The following is a 17,635-nucleotide window of genomic DNA, read 5'->3' on the forward strand; positions in this document are numbered from 1 at the left end:
CGGTGAGGAGGGGGAGGACTTTCCCTCTCTGCTCCTTCTCCCCTCTCCTCTCATCTCCTCTCCTCTTCTCTCCTCCCATCCTAGAGGACAGAGCGATGCGGAGACAATAGGACGCAGAGCTGGACGGGGTGCAAGATGTTCGGCGCCACATCCACACGGCTTACACCTCGACCGGGCGTCTCTCCTGGCTCACCTGGCCCTAGCATGCGCTCACTTTTACCTGCGTGTTTACCAGCAGTCTGGGCAGACATGGGGGGATATCTCAGCCTCCACATGGGAACCAACTGAAGGGTGAGTAGCGGGATAAGTCTCCAATGTGTTCTCATCTGCGCCGCATGCATTCAGTTGAACCTTACCTGCTGTGACAACAGATGACTGTAATGTGTTTTATTCAGTCTGTGATTGATTGGGCTTCTTCTGTGCAGCAGTATGCACCCTGAAAACACTGCTGGTAAACCTCCTCAGTGGTTATAAATTCATATCATCCCATTCATCACCTGCAAACAACCACAGCTGCATTGACAATATTTTGGTGTGCAGCGGAATTTGTGTTTGATCCCGGCACATCCATCTACACTCCTCCTTCACCCTCACCTCATCTTGATTTTTTGGAGGAGGGGTGGGGGGTTGTTGTCAGGTTTCTGCAGCAGCGAGTGCATGTGCATTTGTCTGCTTCCTTGTCTTTCAAGGGCTGTTGCACTAATGTGACAGTGATTTTTCTCTAAGGACACAGTCCAGGTGGGATCCAACAAAACCTCACCACACAGTATGTGACCACAGAAGAACATGGGAAGGATCATAATGTTTACATCCCCTGTGGCTGCAGCTCACATACTGGCTTAAATGTGCCAGTTTTTGTGACTACTTATGAAATGAAAGGGTTTTATTTGCTCTCATGGTCACCTCAGTTCAACTTACTATAACTTAAGCAATCATTTTAATTAGTAATAAGTAAAAAAGCTGTGATTTTTCTGTATTTTGAGGCCTTGTGGGAGGTTGTCTAGTTGTGTATGTGTGTGTGTTAAGCTTGAGACATAGTTTATAAAAGTGAGTCTAAGCTTCTTTATGGCACATTAAAAGCAGACTACACACACACAAACACTCCAGCATGATGAGTCACAGATCACAACGCAGGTTACATAGACAGTCTGGTGCTCAACAGATGCTTGACCAGTGAGTGTTTTGCTGGCAGCGGTGATAACTGTCTCTGCTGCATGAATATAACATCCAGTATCACTTTCCAGTTAGACATGGCTGGGTGATTTAGATGGCCTGGATATATTTTTGAGTCATACTTAAGAAATGTCTGCAAAAATAACATGACTGACCCCACAGTGCTGATCTAGTCCTTCGCTGGATGGAAGATTCATTATTAGCATTTTGATTTCTGCCCTACACCTCAAAGCAATGTCAGTCCATCCATTTTCTATAACCACTTTATCCTGGTCAGGCTTGGGCAACTCATTAGAGAGAGACAGACACCCACAAGCATTTATTACAGTTGTTTGACACCTAAAAGCAACATGGAAACCCGTCACAGAAAAGCTCCAGCAAAGATTTAAACTGACAATCACTATGTAACAACCATTCAGAGCAATATATTCAATATATATATATATATATTCATTAATAATAAAGATTTTATATGTATTTGTATTTAAAACAACATAGTTTTAAAAACAGAAGCAGCCAGGGTTCTAAAACTTTTCTAAAGAAAGTTCAATTTAAAGGTCTAATGTGCAGAATGTAGTGACATCTAGTGGCACAAATGGCACACTACAACCAGCTGAATACACACTCACCAAAAGCCAGTGTCTGGTTTGTCCCCTCAGGACTACTGTAGTAACATGGTGTTACAACATGGCTGAGGCATCTTGTTGCTTGTTTAACGGTGCACATTTACAAATCTATAAAATTGAACATGGGTGGCGAGACGTGATAATATCCAGAAGAGAGAAAGGAAAGCAAAGCAAAAACAGAACAAAACTGAAAGGAAGCACGTAAACAAGAGATTGAGAAGAAATGTATAAAAATGGTGCATATAAACGACATATACACATACAGTCTTTAAGATGGTAAAAATAGAAAAAGAAAAACGCTGAAAGAGGAAAAAAAAGAAAAATAACTAATAACGTAGCGTTAATTTTTGAGGATGTAAACAAACAAAGGTTCAAATAAACGCAAAAAACGTGAGGGAGTCATGATAATTATAAACACAAGGATTTTTTCGGCATGCACTTCAACACTAATTCCTTTTTTAAACAAATCTCATTTAAATGGTAGTTAGCTAACTTGAATAGAAGAGTGATGCCAATATTTTGAGATAATTTCATCTGGAATCTTTGTAGTGTTAGCTAACTAAATGTAAGATGATGTACATTAAGAACTCGTTTTAAAACATGTTTTAAACATGTCTTCAACCTCATGGGTTTGGGCTTTTGATTTGGACGTTCTTGTTGAGTTAGAGTTTCAGTCTGGTCCTAATTACGGCACTTTTCTTTGTTTTTTATGGATTTTAGATGGTTGCAAGTGAAGGTGGGTTGTCAGACAAAGAAATGAAAAATGTTCTGTTTCCCTCTATAAATAACTCCCATCACGATACAGAATTAATTGTTTAATTCTTATTAAGTTGCTAACATTTGTTTTTTTTACTGTTACTCATTTTTAGTTTGACATAGAGACATTTTGACATCTCTGCAAACTGTAACTATTACATGAACCATAAGGTTTCTGTTTTCTGATAAGCTAAGCTAACTGCCTGCTAGCGATAGCTTAACATGTAGTTATTAAACTTGAGTAGCATCATCTTTCTTATCTAACTACTTAAACATAATACAGTGTTCATGCTATACACATTTCCTCATCTTCCTTTTTAATATTTGCCTCTCAGGGGTAGTTGTCTTGTCTGGCAGGGTTGAGTTACTAAACAGAGATAACAAGCTGATTAACCTTTTGCTTAAAAATATAGATTGAAATTGTTCAAGTTTCCAAGATGATCACAGCCCGATGAAATCAGATATCATGGACTGAAATTTAGCTGTAACGTGTATGTTTATGAATGAAGTTTATTATAATCCTATCAACACCAGCTGTATATATTACGCCTCCGTCCCTGTTTCCTGTTCTCTCCACCCCCAATTCGTTAAGGCAGATGGCCACCCATTCTGGTTCTGCTGGAGGTTCTCCTTCTTGTTAAAAGGAATGTTTCCTTCCCACTGTCACCCGCTGCCCCGCACATTCTTAATTAACACAAATCTATCTAATCAGCCAATCACATGGCAGCATCTAATCATGTAAACATGGTGAAGACGACTTGCTGAAGTTCAAACTGAGCTTCAGAATGAGGAAGAAAGGAGATTTAAGTGACTTTGAATGTGGCGTGTTTATTGGTCTGAGTATTTACTGGGATTTTCACGCACAACCATCTCTAGGGTTTCCAGAGATGGTCTGAAGAAGAGAAAAAATCCAGTGAGCAGCAGTTGTCTGGACCAGAATGTCTTGTTAATGTCAGAGGTCAGAGGAGAATGGGCAGACTGGTTGGAGATGATAGAAAGACAACAGGAAGTCCAATAAGCTCTGGTTCCAACCAAGGTCTGCAGAACAGCATCTCTGAACACACAACACGTCCAACCTTGAAGCAGATGGACTACAGCAGCAGAAGACCACACACATCCAGCAGGATAATGCACCATGTCACAAAGCTCAGATCATCTCCACCTGCTTCCTAGAACATGACGATGAGTTCACTGGACTCCAACGTCCTCCACAGTCACCAGATCTCAGTCCAGTAGAGCAGCTTTGGGATGTGGTGGAACGGGAGATTCTCATCATGGATGCAGCCGACAAACCTGCAGCAACTGTGTGATGCTGTCATGTTGATGTGGAGAAAACCTCTGAGGAAGGTTTCCAACACCTTGTTCAATCTAAGATACCAAGAATTAAGGCAGTTCTGGTGGAAAAAGGGGTCCAACCCGGTACTAGCAAGCTGGACCTGATGAAGAGGACGATGTACATTATGGTAGTAAGTAGGATAAAACATATGGAAATATATAAAGGAAGATATTTTTTTCTAAGCTCTAAATTAAGATGTAAATGTGTTTAAAAAACTGTGACACTGAGAACTTGCATCATGATTACATTAAGAGCTGTTGACTGGATTTGTTACCCAACACACATAATTACTGGTGCTTTTCTTCTCAACTATCTTTACCACTGTGTGCTGCTGTCTCTGTCTTCCCGCGCTCATTATTTTCTCTCATATACACTGTTCACTGTCAGTACATGGTCACACACACAGAGTGTGTGTGTGTGTGTGTGTGTGTGTGTGTACAGTGTTCCGCCACTTCTTATGATCATGCTTGCTTTGTGTAAACAGGACAAATTGTGCGTTGAGTGAAAATTTAATGGCTTTGTGTTGCATTGCTGCAGTTTATCACATAGGAAGCAGGAGTGTGTGTTAGCAGCACATGTACTGGGGAAAAGGATGAAGATGGCGTTGCTGTAATTGTTGGAGGGCAGCACGGTTGCATTGGCGGGGGTGGACGTGGCTGCGATCATCGCCTTGGCTCGCTGAATGTGCTGGGCTGGTCGGCTTTGCCTGCTGGTTGCATAAGCAGTCTGGGATTTAGTCAGCTGGTCGCCGCTCTGTTTCCTCACAGCCTTAAACCTGGTGGCAAAGAGTGTTTAGAGAGGAAGCAGGAGGAGGCGGTGGAGTGGATTTGTGGCCAGCTGAAAGGAACATGGTGTGTTTTATGTCTTTTTCCACAACAGCGCGGATAAAAATGTGCCACATAAATATGTGAGAAATAAACTTCAAAATTAGTGAAAAAAAAACAAAGAACAAGTGTGTAACAAGTGTATTCATCTCATATTTAGCTCTATTTATCACTGAGTCTCTTAAATTGTGTTCTTATCCTGGTTTTTATCCCAGAAATTGTGGTACTTTTCTCAGGTTTTTTTTTTTTTTTTTAATTGTTTTTGTTATATTGTGCTTTTCATTTATTTATTTTTATCCATCTTGTTTTTAGTTACTTTATTTTATATTTTTAATTGCTTTTATATTGATTAATAACGCAAAACTGAGCACTTTGTTGTTTGCTTTAGTCACTCGATAAAGTACCGGTCTTGTCAGGTTCAATGGATGGTTTTTGCTTTGTTAAGGGAATGTGAAAAGCTAGCCTTGTTTCTGCAAAACGAATCTACCCATGTGTATCAATAAAGAAATCTTGAACTTTAACCTTTAAGAGTTTAAGACGTTTCTCAAAGCAGCCAGTCCAGGTTGGAATCTTTTTGCTGCACGTCGCATCCTTAAAATATAAAGCTAGCATGTGTGTCTGATGAATAATTAAAAAAAACTAGTCAATTATTTGAATTGTTAATGAGACATTTTCAGTGACATTTATAAATTAATCATTCACTTTAACACTGATGGTTATGAACAATGCCACTCTTTACCTTTTAATGTAGTGGAAAATCTACTGCATTTTCTTACTCTTTGTTAATTTTTTATGGAGACCTGCAAGCAATCAATAATAATGAATTGCAGTAGTTCAGTCTTGAAGTAACAGAAGCATGGAGTAGTTTTTCTGCATCACTCTGAGACAGGATGCTCCTTGTTTTGTTAATATTATGCAGGTGAAAAAAGAAAAGAGATCCAGTGAAGTTTGGTCACTAAGAGCATTATATGTGAGGAGAAGAACTTCCGTTCTGTTCTGGATTTACCGGGGAACAGATGAAGAAGCATAAAACTGGAGCAAAATGATCTCTGCTGCTGATTTTCATCAGCACCCTCACTGCAACACTTTTGTCCCAACCTTAACCATCACAGCTGATTACCTGAACCACCTCTAACTGAGACCTGACCTGAAAGTAGCACTATAGCTTTCTGACGTGTGTCTGACTCGTTTGATGGCCAGCCGCCATCGCCCAGCAGTGTCCCGAGTCTGAGAAACTGCACTCTGGGTTCCTGCCTAGAACCACACATGGCAGCTGAGTTTCACTATACGACATCGCCTCACATGCTAGCAACTGGATATCAACACACCAGCCATTTTGAACATGTTCTAGAAGAAACCAAGGAGGACATTATCAGAGCAAGAGATAAGACAACAGTCACATCAGACTGAGTTTTACTGGCTGGAGAAAGTCCAGTGTACAGGTAGGATGAAGGGGGACGCTGAGTTAGCCGTCGTTATGGGACACCTCACTGAGAAAATCTGCCAAAGCCCTGTACTGTGGCTTTAAGAACAAAAGGTATTCCTCTTTCAGAAATCTTTTTAAACTTTGATGTCCTCCATTTTTGTCCTCATAACTCCGGCCGACCCCTTATGTCTGGTGTTCTTCCAGGTTTAAACCCCATTTCTACAGAAAAACAAGGACAAACACACACACATACAGCTGGTCTGCAGACAGCCTCTCCACATGAGGAGCCGGCACTTATCCTGATGATTCACTCAGCCGGTCATCAAGTCCAGTGAGTCCAGTATAAATACAAACCTATGTATGGTAAACACACACACACCAGCTGATACAAACACACAGATCTCCACTGAAACCATCACACCTGACCAGTGTTGTGCTAGTTACCGAAAAAAGTAAATAGTTACAGTTACTAGTTACTTCACCCAAAAAGTAACTCAGTTACTTTGTTGATTACTTACACCAAAGAGTAACACATTACTGTTAAAAGTAACTTTTTAGTTACTTTTCTAGAAGAGCATTCTTAAAAATTCTCCCAATAATATCCCTATAATTTATTTAAGCTACAATGCTGTAGGAAATATAAAAGAAACTCAAAGTAATTTTTCAATGCTAATTTTAGGCCAGCAGATTATTAAAAAAAAGAAAAGAAATGAAAGTAATATAACAGCTGCTCAAAGGTTAAATCTACGCTGCATATTCAGCCTCTATCCTTCTCCAACTCTTAGTTATATTTATTTGTATTTACATATTTCCTTAGTTATTCCTGGCATTGTCTCTGCCAAGTGAAGTCGTGTGTGTGTGTGTGTTGGTAGGCCCATGCCGGTTCGGACGGCCGTGGTAACCAAGGAAACGGGGCTGTGGACGCTAGTTCCTAAAATAAATAAATGATGCGTTCACGTTTCCGTTGTGCATCCAGGGGTTATTGCTTTGTTGACAGCGGACAGAATCAGCAGGGCTTCACATTGGAGCAGAGGAACCCTCAACCCACGACTGACGATAATTACTAGCAACTTTATAGAGAAATAGCGGACGTTGCAACACTGCCCACGTCGTCCTGCATCACCGCTGTAAACAGGAAAAAGCTGCAGACCGATTAATTTAGCTAGCAACGGACAAACGGACCTTTACCAGAGTAACGGTAACTGAGTTACTTAAAGGGTAATGCATTAGAGTATTAGTTACTGACAAAAGTAATGACGTTAGAGTAAGACGTTACTAGTAAGTAAGCGTTACATGTTACTACCAACACTGGACGTGACATGGTTAAATGTTAGATATCCACAGTCAGCAGGCCTGAAACCTAAAGAGTTAGCGATGTTAAAGTAACCTGAGAGCCCTGGAGTTTGTTTTCAGTTCGGTTTGTTGGCTTCTTGTGCAGAACAAATAATTAATTAATCTAATTAAATAATATATGATTAAAGAAAGAAATTTAATTAAATTGATATTTATTTTTAAAATAGCCGATTATATATTAATGAAACATTTTAAAATGATATTTTAAATATACAATTTTTTAAAATAAAAAAAACGCCGTCCACATGAAAACAATGAAGTCAAGTCGACAGTGTTTCCATTATATAAATCAGTAGAGCAGAGTGTAGATGTGTTAATCTGGTTATGTTTCGAGTGATTAAGAGCTTAATGTTGTTAAACTCATCAGACTTCATCCAGAATTCAGTGCAGCCGCTCATTGTGAGTAATGCTTTCCCAGGAGTGGAGTTTATATTTAAACTGCAGCACAGTCAAAGCTCATGGACTCTGCTCAGTTTGCAGCTGTAGCAGCTCACACATCGCTCCTTATTCACATTCACTTCATTTAAACTCAGTTTATTTGATCGGGTTAGCACTAACTCACAGCTTAAAGCATCTCAAGATGAACGAGTTTAGTACAAGTCTCCAGTTTAGTCCAATTCAGACTGAATAAACTGTTTTATTTTATTAATGCAAAAGTCTGATTAGTTATGAAAGAAGACGTGTTTCACGGAACAGATTTTATCTCAACTTTTACATTTAGGCTGCATTCATGCATTGCTAGACTGAAATATTCTTCCGGACAGGGATTGTGTTCACACTGCACTTCTAAAACATCTTGGACCTTTTAAATAATGTATCCTACTCCTAATTTACAACGATAATAATAATAATCATACATTTCATTTATAAAGCGCTTTTCCTGACACTCAAAGATGCTTTACAACGAGAATACAACAATAAAATGCTAAACATTTAAAACACATATGTCAAACTGGTCCAGCAAAGGGCCGTGTGGCTGCAGGTTTTTGTTCCAACCAAGCAGCAGCACACCAGATTTGACTGATTCAATCAACTGATCTCAGTCTTCAGACAGCTGATTGGTCAAACTGTGTGCTCTTGGCTGGCTGGAACAAAAACCTGCAGCCACACGGCCCTTTGCTGGACCAGTTTGACATGCCTGATTTAAAACGTCAGTCAGCAACATCAAAACTTTTAAAACAGTAAGGAAACTGGTTCATCTACTGGTTAATACAAGACATCTGTTTCCATCAGATGGATCAACCGGATGCCACCGGTTGATCAGATTTCTCTCACAAGTTTTACCAAATTCTTCCACGTCTGGCCACGAGACATTTCTCCCTCCCAGAGCCGATGTTTTGGTTGTGTTTACCCACAAAGCATCAAGCTTTGTAGTCCGCTTCCTGTATCTGGTCCATTTGAAGTGGACAGAGATTCGCGTTTGTAGGCAGACCGAGTCCGCTTCATGATTGGAATCAGAGTTTGTTTGCTCATTCACAAAACCCCAAACAAAGTGGAGTTGTGTCTGAAACATGAAACACACCGATGATCTGTAGAGAACAAAAGAACCCAATAAACTCACCTGCTACCAAGCAAATAACAAAAGCAGGTGTGTTGATGAACAGGACGCAAACAGAAAACACAAGGGGAAAACTCTACAAAATAAAACAAGAAACAACAGAAACCTGGCAACAGCAAAACTAAAAAACCCAAACCAAAAGCCACAAGCCATGACACCAAACCAATCGAGCACCTCTTAAAGTGCAAGGAAATGAGGTAATTTGGTAATTATCTAGAACATCTGTGAATTCCATTCTTTTAAAGATACCGTTCTATTCAATCCAATCCCCTGTAGTCCAGTTATAGTCTGATTAAATAAATCCATCATATAGTCCACATAGTCCCATTTATTGTGCTCATATAAACCAGTTAATTAAAAAAATAATTATCTAGTTAAGTAAACCACCAGATTGCATCAACTCTTCTCTTTGATTCAATCCTCCATCCTGAGCTGCACAGGGCAACAGTGGAGAGGAAAAACTCTTAAAAGGAAGGAAAACCTCCAGCAGAACCAGACTGAAGACGGACGCCATCTACATCGACCTGTAGGTTGAACCAGTTGTTGAAGGAAGGACATGATTCCCCTCTTGACCCAAATTAGAAAAAATATTTTTACTGTTGAATACTAGGTGTCAGGTTTTCTAAAATACTTAGTAACTCAGATCTGTAATTTTGTACCTTTTTCACAAATAAAATATTTTTAGTTTCTTCTCTGACTAACTACAGTTAAACTTTTGGATTTAGAAAATGGAAGCAAATACATTCAGCTCAATTAATTTCAATAATACTTTATCAACTAAACAATAACAAAACTATTCAAAAGTCATAATAAAGAGTCATGCATAAAACTGTTGTGGTCGGCAGTAATGATATGTAGAAGAAGCTGAAGAAGCCTCTGACTGAAGACCCGGTTGTTAAATCACAGTCATGTGAAGAGGATGTGTTGTTGGGTTAGGGTTAGGGTATCTTTCTTTAGATACAGAGTGTGAGGCCACTTTTCTTTTATATCATCCAGTTTTATTACTTTAGGACTGAAAACAAAGCCGGAGCCTGAGGGCTCATAGATCACATAGATCCATCTAAATCCACCAGTTTATGTCCCTGGTCTTTATGCACTGTGATTTTCCAGACTCCCTGAATCTTTTCACTATATTATGAAATGTAGTTGCTGAAGAGAGTTCATGCACTGAGAAAAACTTCTCTAAGAGAGTTTTACACATAGTGGTAACTTAAAACCCTTGCTTAAAAATACCTGAGCTTTTGGTGTTTGCTCCTCTCAAGTGAAATGAAATTAAATAAAATTAAAAATGTTATTAATACACCAATGGAAGTTATAAAATGAAATGAAATGAAATTAATTAAATTAAATTAAATTAAATTTCTGTTAATGCACAAAGGGAAATTGTAGATTATAAAACAATGAATCAAATGGAAAAAACTGTTAATCCTCAAAGGGGATGTTAAAATAATAAACATTTTTATTTCATTTAGGGAATTCTAAATTATATAACAAAAATTAAAAATAATCAGATGCCTGATTATAAACTACTTTTATACCCAATCCTGGCGCCCTGACACCAGTTAATCAGCTGATTGAAGAATATTTCAGAATTTTATTACTTGTATAATTTTTTTCTATCTTTCTTCACTTCTCTTCCACCTTTTTTTTGTGTGCTGCTAACATAATTTTCTAAATTTAAAAGTACAACAATGTTGGTAAAGACATGTAAAATAATTTCCTAAAACTTGTATCTATTAAATCAAGGCTAAAATTAATTATTTCTGAATATACTTTCTACAATAATAGAATACAGGTTCTATGTTCACGGATAATTAATGATGATATAATGATATCATGCATATAAAACAGCAAACAGTCGGAGGTGACATTTATCTGCGACTTGTACCACTAAGTATTTTTACAATAGGATATTTCTGCTTTTTCTGTAGCGAAAGATGTAAAAACATCCTCCACCCACTAACCAGAATCCTCAGGATTATTATTTTATCCATTACACCAGCACACATGCACACACACAGTACTGCATGGATCCTGCAGTGCTGCTAAAGTCAGCATTTCTGCTCCCAGACAGAAACAAATGGGCCTCAATGTTCACGACTCCTGCTCCCCGTCCTGTGTGAGTGTTTACCACGTCAGAGATACAGTACATCCTCTCTGCGCTCCCATGATCACACAAACTGAGTCATCCTTCCTCACCTGCTTCTGTCAACCTCTTATTTGTTTCTCATATTAAAAACATCATTCCACACAGGAGCAGAGGCCTGTGGAGGGGATGACGGGTACTTAAACTGGTATTTCTGAGTCTTTAATCACATAGTTGATGGTTTAACGTGGGATGAGGCCGCTTATAACGACCTGCAGCTGCTCCGTTTCCATCTGAATCTTAAAGTGTCCTCTGTGGAGACTGGCAGAAGTGTGTGTTGATGATATGGAAGATGCTGTAAATATGAGCACGTCGGGTTATGTAATGAGTGTGTGGATGTGCGTGTTGGTGTGTTTCCTCCACATGTACCTGGATCTATAGAGTGTGGGTCAGGACTTGGCAGGTCCGGCTGCTCAAGAAGGAGAAAAAACCAAAAGCAATCACTAAGAATAATCACACTGCAGCAGGGAATGGATCTGCAGGAAAAGGCTATTATTGGCTGGTTGTGTGTGTGTGTGTGTATGTGTGTTTGGGGGGGCTCACAGCATTCCCCCTTGGCGAGTAGCATTTAGAATTACTTAAGCCTTCACTGCAGATAATTAGCATTTTCAGTGACGATCGCACTGCAGATCCAAGCAGCAGACTGGAGCTGAACATCAACAGCACTGACCTTGAAACCAAAACAAACATCACACCACACAGCGTCCCATTTACATCCCATCATCCGTCCATGTTCAGCGTTTTCAGGTCTCCTTCCTTTACTAAAGGATTGTTTGGGTGCATAAATGCATTTTTAAACTCTCAGACTAGCACACATATACTGTACTGTGGTGAAGTCTTGAGCCCCTCCTCATTTCTTTTTATTCTCCCGTTAGAACAGGAAACGGGGGAAGTTATTTACGGCCACATGGTCAAACACAGATGACAGACTTCGCTCTTTTTTGGATGTTTCTGCCTTTTGTTCCGTCGGTAATGTTGAGATAACAGATGTAGACTAAAGACACTTTTCTCTACATCTGTTCATAAAATCTTTGGCTCACTCTTCCCTGTCATGACTTTTCTGGAGAACCCTGCGGTAATGTCAGTCACCTTCCTGATTAGAACGATTAGAAAAAACAATGTAAACATGAGGCATTTTCTATTAATCAGTAACACGTTCTGGTCTATGATGATTGGATTTATCATGTTACATACAGCTTAGGAGGTGGGTAAGACGTCACATGGAACAAGCAGCAGGACTCAGAAGATGGAGGACAACCATGTGACTGATTCTCAGGTGCTGATTGGCTGCCGGAGTTTAAAAGCCCGTCTCGCCACCAGCTAATTCTTTTCCAGGGAATATAATCCAGATTATTATTGCATCACATTTCATTATACATGTTTCTTTAAATTGTTTTTATTGACATTTTTTCATGAAAATGCTGAACGACAACAGCTACAACATCCTCTAACATTTTTTTTTTTAAACATTGAACAAAATAACTTAGTAAACAGCTACTAACTACCCTAGTCAGCCTTTACATGGTCCAACCACTGACATATTATCTTTTCTTTAAAATATCTTTCTACCTTTAATTTTCTCTTTGTTCAGGCCGTGGTTCGTAAACTCCACACACACACGCATATAACTGAAAAATGTTTGTGGGAAATGTTGATTTGCTTTATTCATCATGACAATGGGAAGTCCGGCTCCTTTCATAGAACCAGCTCTCTGAGAGGAGCTGAATTTATACGACTCTGAGTTTCTGTTTTAGCTAATTTCTTCACCCTCCTTCCCCCACCTTTTACACAATGGTACGATCCAAGTCTTCTTAGCATGTGATTGGCCGTACAGAGTGATCATCAACCTAAGGCTCCGCCCCCTGCCTGCTGTTAGTCGACTCTTCTCGTTCACTTTAAAGGTGCATCAAATTCATCGTCCACTAAAGTGGCTGGAAGTTTTCATTTCTGCTCATCAAACTGCATCTAGAGGGTGGTGGTTCATTAAGTTGCTGGATGCAACTAAAAGAAATGGGAAAAAGAAACCATTTAAAACTGTTTTTGCTAAATATTCTTTTATGCTCATCTATCATGTTATGAGCCATTTTTATGACTAATTTTATAAATAATTCACAGGTTCAATTGCTTAATAAATTAAAAACACTTTCCTCTGAAAATGGTCAGATGGAAAAACGTTGCTCAAAACCAGTTCAATAGATTATTGATGAAATGTGACTGAAAATGTATGATATGCACTCAGCTTGATTATTAGAAACAATAAAAATATTAGCTTATCTTTCTTTTTATATTCTTCATTAGTCTCAGATCTAAATAACAGGCTAAAACATCAAACACCAGAAGGTTAACAAATAAGAAGGAGTAAAAAGGTTTCTTCTCTTGTCTTTCTACAGTGACACCTGCACCCGCCTCCGCGTCCATTTGCCATTTTCTTCCCCCAGTCCGGTATCTGAAGCAGTCCCCATGAGTTCCTCTCCGCTGGTTTCTCGAGCAAACATGGACATCCTGGATGAGCTGCAGCTGATCGCCGCCCAAAACCTGGAGAGACTGGAGGTCAACAAGTACTACGAGGTGATCAGGGAGCTGGGCAAGGGCACCTACGGGAAGGTGGACCTGGTCATCCACAAAATCAGAGGTGAGGGATCCCGTACATTCAGAGCATACAAGCAACATTATCCAACCCCAGATCTAACAGAAAAGAAAATCTCTTGTCTTTTCTCTAAAGGTACAAAAATGGCACTGAAGTTCCTAAAAAAGAAGACGACCAAGCTGAAGTCATTTATTCGGGAGTACAGCGTCTCCCTCTACCTGTCCCCCTGCCCCTTCATCATCAACATGTTCGGCATCGCCTTCGAGACAGACGAGTACTACGTTTTTGCACAGGAGTACGCGCTGGCAGGAGATCTCTTCGATATCATTCCTCCACAGGTAGAAAACAACCGCTGATGTTCTGATTATTGCTTCTTTACTTCTGGATTAATGCGTTTGGCCAAGAAATCTGTGTCAGAGTAAATCTCCTGAAGACAGGCGGTTCAGATTAGATTCAGTAGAAGTTGATTTAGAGAATATCATCTTATATCTACTAGTGAGAATATCAGAACTCCTTTCTTAAAGTCACAATATCAGCAGATACATCAGTTTTAACCACGGCTGCATTGAAGACACACTTTTCTCAGTGACACACCCCCTACTGACGGCTAATTCAACATCCAGCTTGCATCCCACCTGTACTGTGATCTCTCTCCAGCCAGTTAAGGCCAGTCCTGTGTTGACTCTTGTCTTATCTCTTGTTTGTCTCTTTCTCTTTCCGATGATGTCTTCTCACGTTTCTTTGCTGAACGGTGCTTCTAAATGACCGGAGTGTTTATATCCACTTGCTAGCATGGGACGCGGTGCGTAAAGTAAAACTCGGCTGGAACATCACGCGGTGTCCTGGAAGAAAAGTTGTATAATGCGGTTTCTTAGCCTCGGGAAGCTGCTGGGTAGCGACGGCTTCAGAAATCAAATGAGTTTTAAGGTCGGAAAGTTACGTAATGCATCTTTAACTGTTTAATAAAAGATGTCGCAATTAAGAAAGTTGTTAATTGCCAATGTCAACCTTATTTTTACAGCCAAAGCCTCCAAAGGGCTTTACACAAACCAATAAAACATGAAAACAACATACAAAGGTACAACATAAAAACCCCAGTAGGGTGCATGTGTTCAGCCAAAGGCCAAGCTAAACAAGTATGTCTTAAGCAAAGATCTAAAGGTGGAGAGGCTGTCTGCAGACCACACAGTAAAAGTGTGGTCGATGTGGTACAATGAGATCTGGTAGGTATTCTGGGGCCAACCCATTCAGAAACTCTTAAGAATCTTAAAATCAATTCTGTACTTGACTGGAAACCGGTGGAGTGAAGAAAGAACCGGAGCTATGTTCTCTCATGTCTTTGTCCCAGTGAGGAGGCGGGCTGCTGCAGTTTGTCCAGGCTGAGGCGGTGAAGCTTAATAACCAATCATCTGAGAGGTGAACAGGTTAGAACGGAGCCACAGATTTAGGGCTGGAACAAACCTCTGCATAGTGCTGCAAAGTAACATGTGGCTTCCTGCTTTAGCTTTCCACAGCCACAAGGGGGCAGTACAAAAAATATTTGGACAGCTTTAAACTAAAGCATCTCTTTTTTTCCCTTGTTTTTTTTCCCTGTTTCTAGTTTTTATTTTATGACACAAGAAAGAGTTTATCTGCCTTTCTGAAGAAAATACCCATTTTAAAACCAAAATGATGAATCGCTGTGAGAGAAAGATGTGTCAGGCGATGCTTTTGTGTTTTGAGGGAGGTATTTAACCCCTTAACATTTGTTGGCATATATGTTTTACATCTTTATAAAGAGAAGAAAGGATAGCTTGCACAACGGTGCAATCATCAACATCACAGAAATGCAATTTAATCACACAGGCATCCACTACTTAAATTCATCAACTTTATGAACTTAACTGACTCATTGCAATTAACTAGAATTTGTGGTATTAGAGGCATCAGTATCTCCTCTTTCTACCTAGCAGCTAATCTTTTGAATTGCACTAAGAGAACAAAGTTTTTGACTGACTGTTATTATCATTGTTATTAATTAATTAATTGCAGTTAGAAAATAATTTCAGGAGATCTGAAGAGATGCTAGATCCTGGTAGAGACACATCCCTTTCTAATTCTACAGCCTTTTTTCCTTTTTAGGATTTTAAAGACACAGTGCAGAACTTTTGCGGATTCACTCAGTGATGCGAGTCCTATCTACAGCTAATTCAGCGTCCATCTTGCCTGTACTGTGAAATTTCTCCAGCCAGTAAAAGAGTCTTATCTTCCAATGCTCACCATGTGGGCACACTTTGTCGGTGGCTGCAGTAGGAAACATCTAACTGTTCTGCATGTCTTCTCCATCTTTCTGTTTCTAAAGGTTGGTCTTCCTGAGGCAGTTGCAAAGCGATGTGTGCACCAAGTAGCCATCGCTCTGGACTATCTGCACTGTAAGAAGCTAGTCCACAGGGACATCAAGCCTGAAAACATTCTCATTTTTGACCGAGAGTGCCGCAAAGTCAAACTGTCTGACTTCGGTATGACCCGTCGGGCTGGCTCGCCGGTGAAAAGAGTGAGTAACTTCTCCAGTTTTGCTCTTACTGTCACTGTCTTGTCTCCATGGTTATGACCTTTTTGCATTCTCCTCCAGGTGAGTGGAACCATCCCCTACACGGCTCCGGAGCTTTGCGACGTGTCCCGCCACGAGGGTTTCTGCGTGGACTACAGCACGGACGTCTGGGCCTTTGGGGTTCTGCTTTTCTGCATGCTGACTGGAAACTTCCCCTGGGAGAAGGCGCTGCCCTCCGATTTATTCTACCAGGAGTTCATCCGCTGGCAGAGAAGGAGGACGAACGCGGTGCCGTCGCAGTGGAGGCGCTTCACCGAGCAGGCGCTCCGAATGTTCCGCCGACTGCTCTCGGTGGAGCAGGACAGACGCTGCTCCGTCAAAGAGGTGTTCGGCTACTTCAGCCACTCATGGATGCTGGACACAGAGAACAACAACAATGGCAGCGCAGCAGGAGGAGGTGGCGGGGAGAGGGTTGGCAACGGTGGTGGAGGAGGCGGAGGGAGTCAACGAGGAGAGGTGGAAGGCACGATTTCAACATCTTCATCTGGAGAAGAAGATGAGGAGCTCCTGGTGGAGAGGATGAAGCAGCAGACTCTGTCGCCTCGCTCCCCGATGTCCCCCCACTCTCCCATGTCTCCCATGGTGGTGGAGAGGGGGAGCGGCGGCGCTGCGGCCAAAGGAGGGATGATGGAGCCAGGTGGTGGACACCATTTTGTGTCCGTCTCCACTAACAGCTCCGTGTCATCCACCAACAGCTACGACCGAATCCCACGAGAAAACAGCTCTCCAGGTGGGCGCATGCTGGTGGCTACACCCATAGAAATCTGCGTCTGAGCTCTTCAGAAGGTTTTACACACTTTATACCTCCCATCCTAGTTGTGCATGCATTTAAAAAGAAGCCGACTAAGTATTAACATGTTTTAAACATCTTGGAACGGAGGAGCACAGCGTTGAAGAGGACGTTTTTGTCCACACATTCCTCGTTTGGTCTGATGTCTTCGGCAGACGTCGACAGAAGTCCTGTTTGGACTTCTCACCTAATGTTCAAATTGTGCATCGTTGACAAATCCTCCTGTAAAATAGGCCAAAATAAAAAAAAATCTTCCATTAAAGATTCTATCACTAAAACATCATGACAGAAAACCAAAATGTATTTCTTAAAGCAATACTTCAGCAAAAAAAAAAAAAAAAAAGGCAAACAGCGGCGGAGCGAAGCGCAATGTTTGAAGTTTTCATGAAGCCAAGGGACGAAGGACTAAATCACAAACACCTTATTTAAAGGAACAAGCGGTGGTTTCAGTTGTAACATAAACGTGAAAG

At 40.5% G+C, this 17,635-nt stretch overlaps 1 protein-coding gene across 1 annotated transcript; it reads left to right on the plus strand.

Annotated features, from left to right (window-relative positions):
* Positions 1 to 98: 98 nt before the first annotated feature.
* On the plus strand, positions 99 to 17,405 carry bsk146 (brain specific kinase 146). The gene is made up of 5 exons (XM_041973083.1): positions 99 to 291; positions 13,589 to 13,830; positions 13,921 to 14,123; positions 16,127 to 16,318; positions 16,397 to 17,405. The coding sequence occupies exons 2-5, from the start codon at positions 13,659 to 13,661 to the stop codon at positions 17,147 to 17,149; spliced, it is 1,320 nt and encodes a 439-aa protein (XP_041829017.1). The 5' UTR covers positions 99 to 291; positions 13,589 to 13,658; the 3' UTR covers positions 17,150 to 17,405.
* The last annotated feature ends 230 nt before the right edge of the window (positions 17,406 to 17,635 follow it).

The sequence above is a fragment of the Melanotaenia boesemani genome, chromosome 21 (assembly GCF_017639745.1).
Source record: "Melanotaenia boesemani isolate fMelBoe1 chromosome 21, fMelBoe1.pri, whole genome shotgun sequence".
NCBI lineage: Eukaryota > Metazoa > Chordata > Actinopteri > Atheriniformes > Melanotaeniidae > Melanotaenia > Melanotaenia boesemani.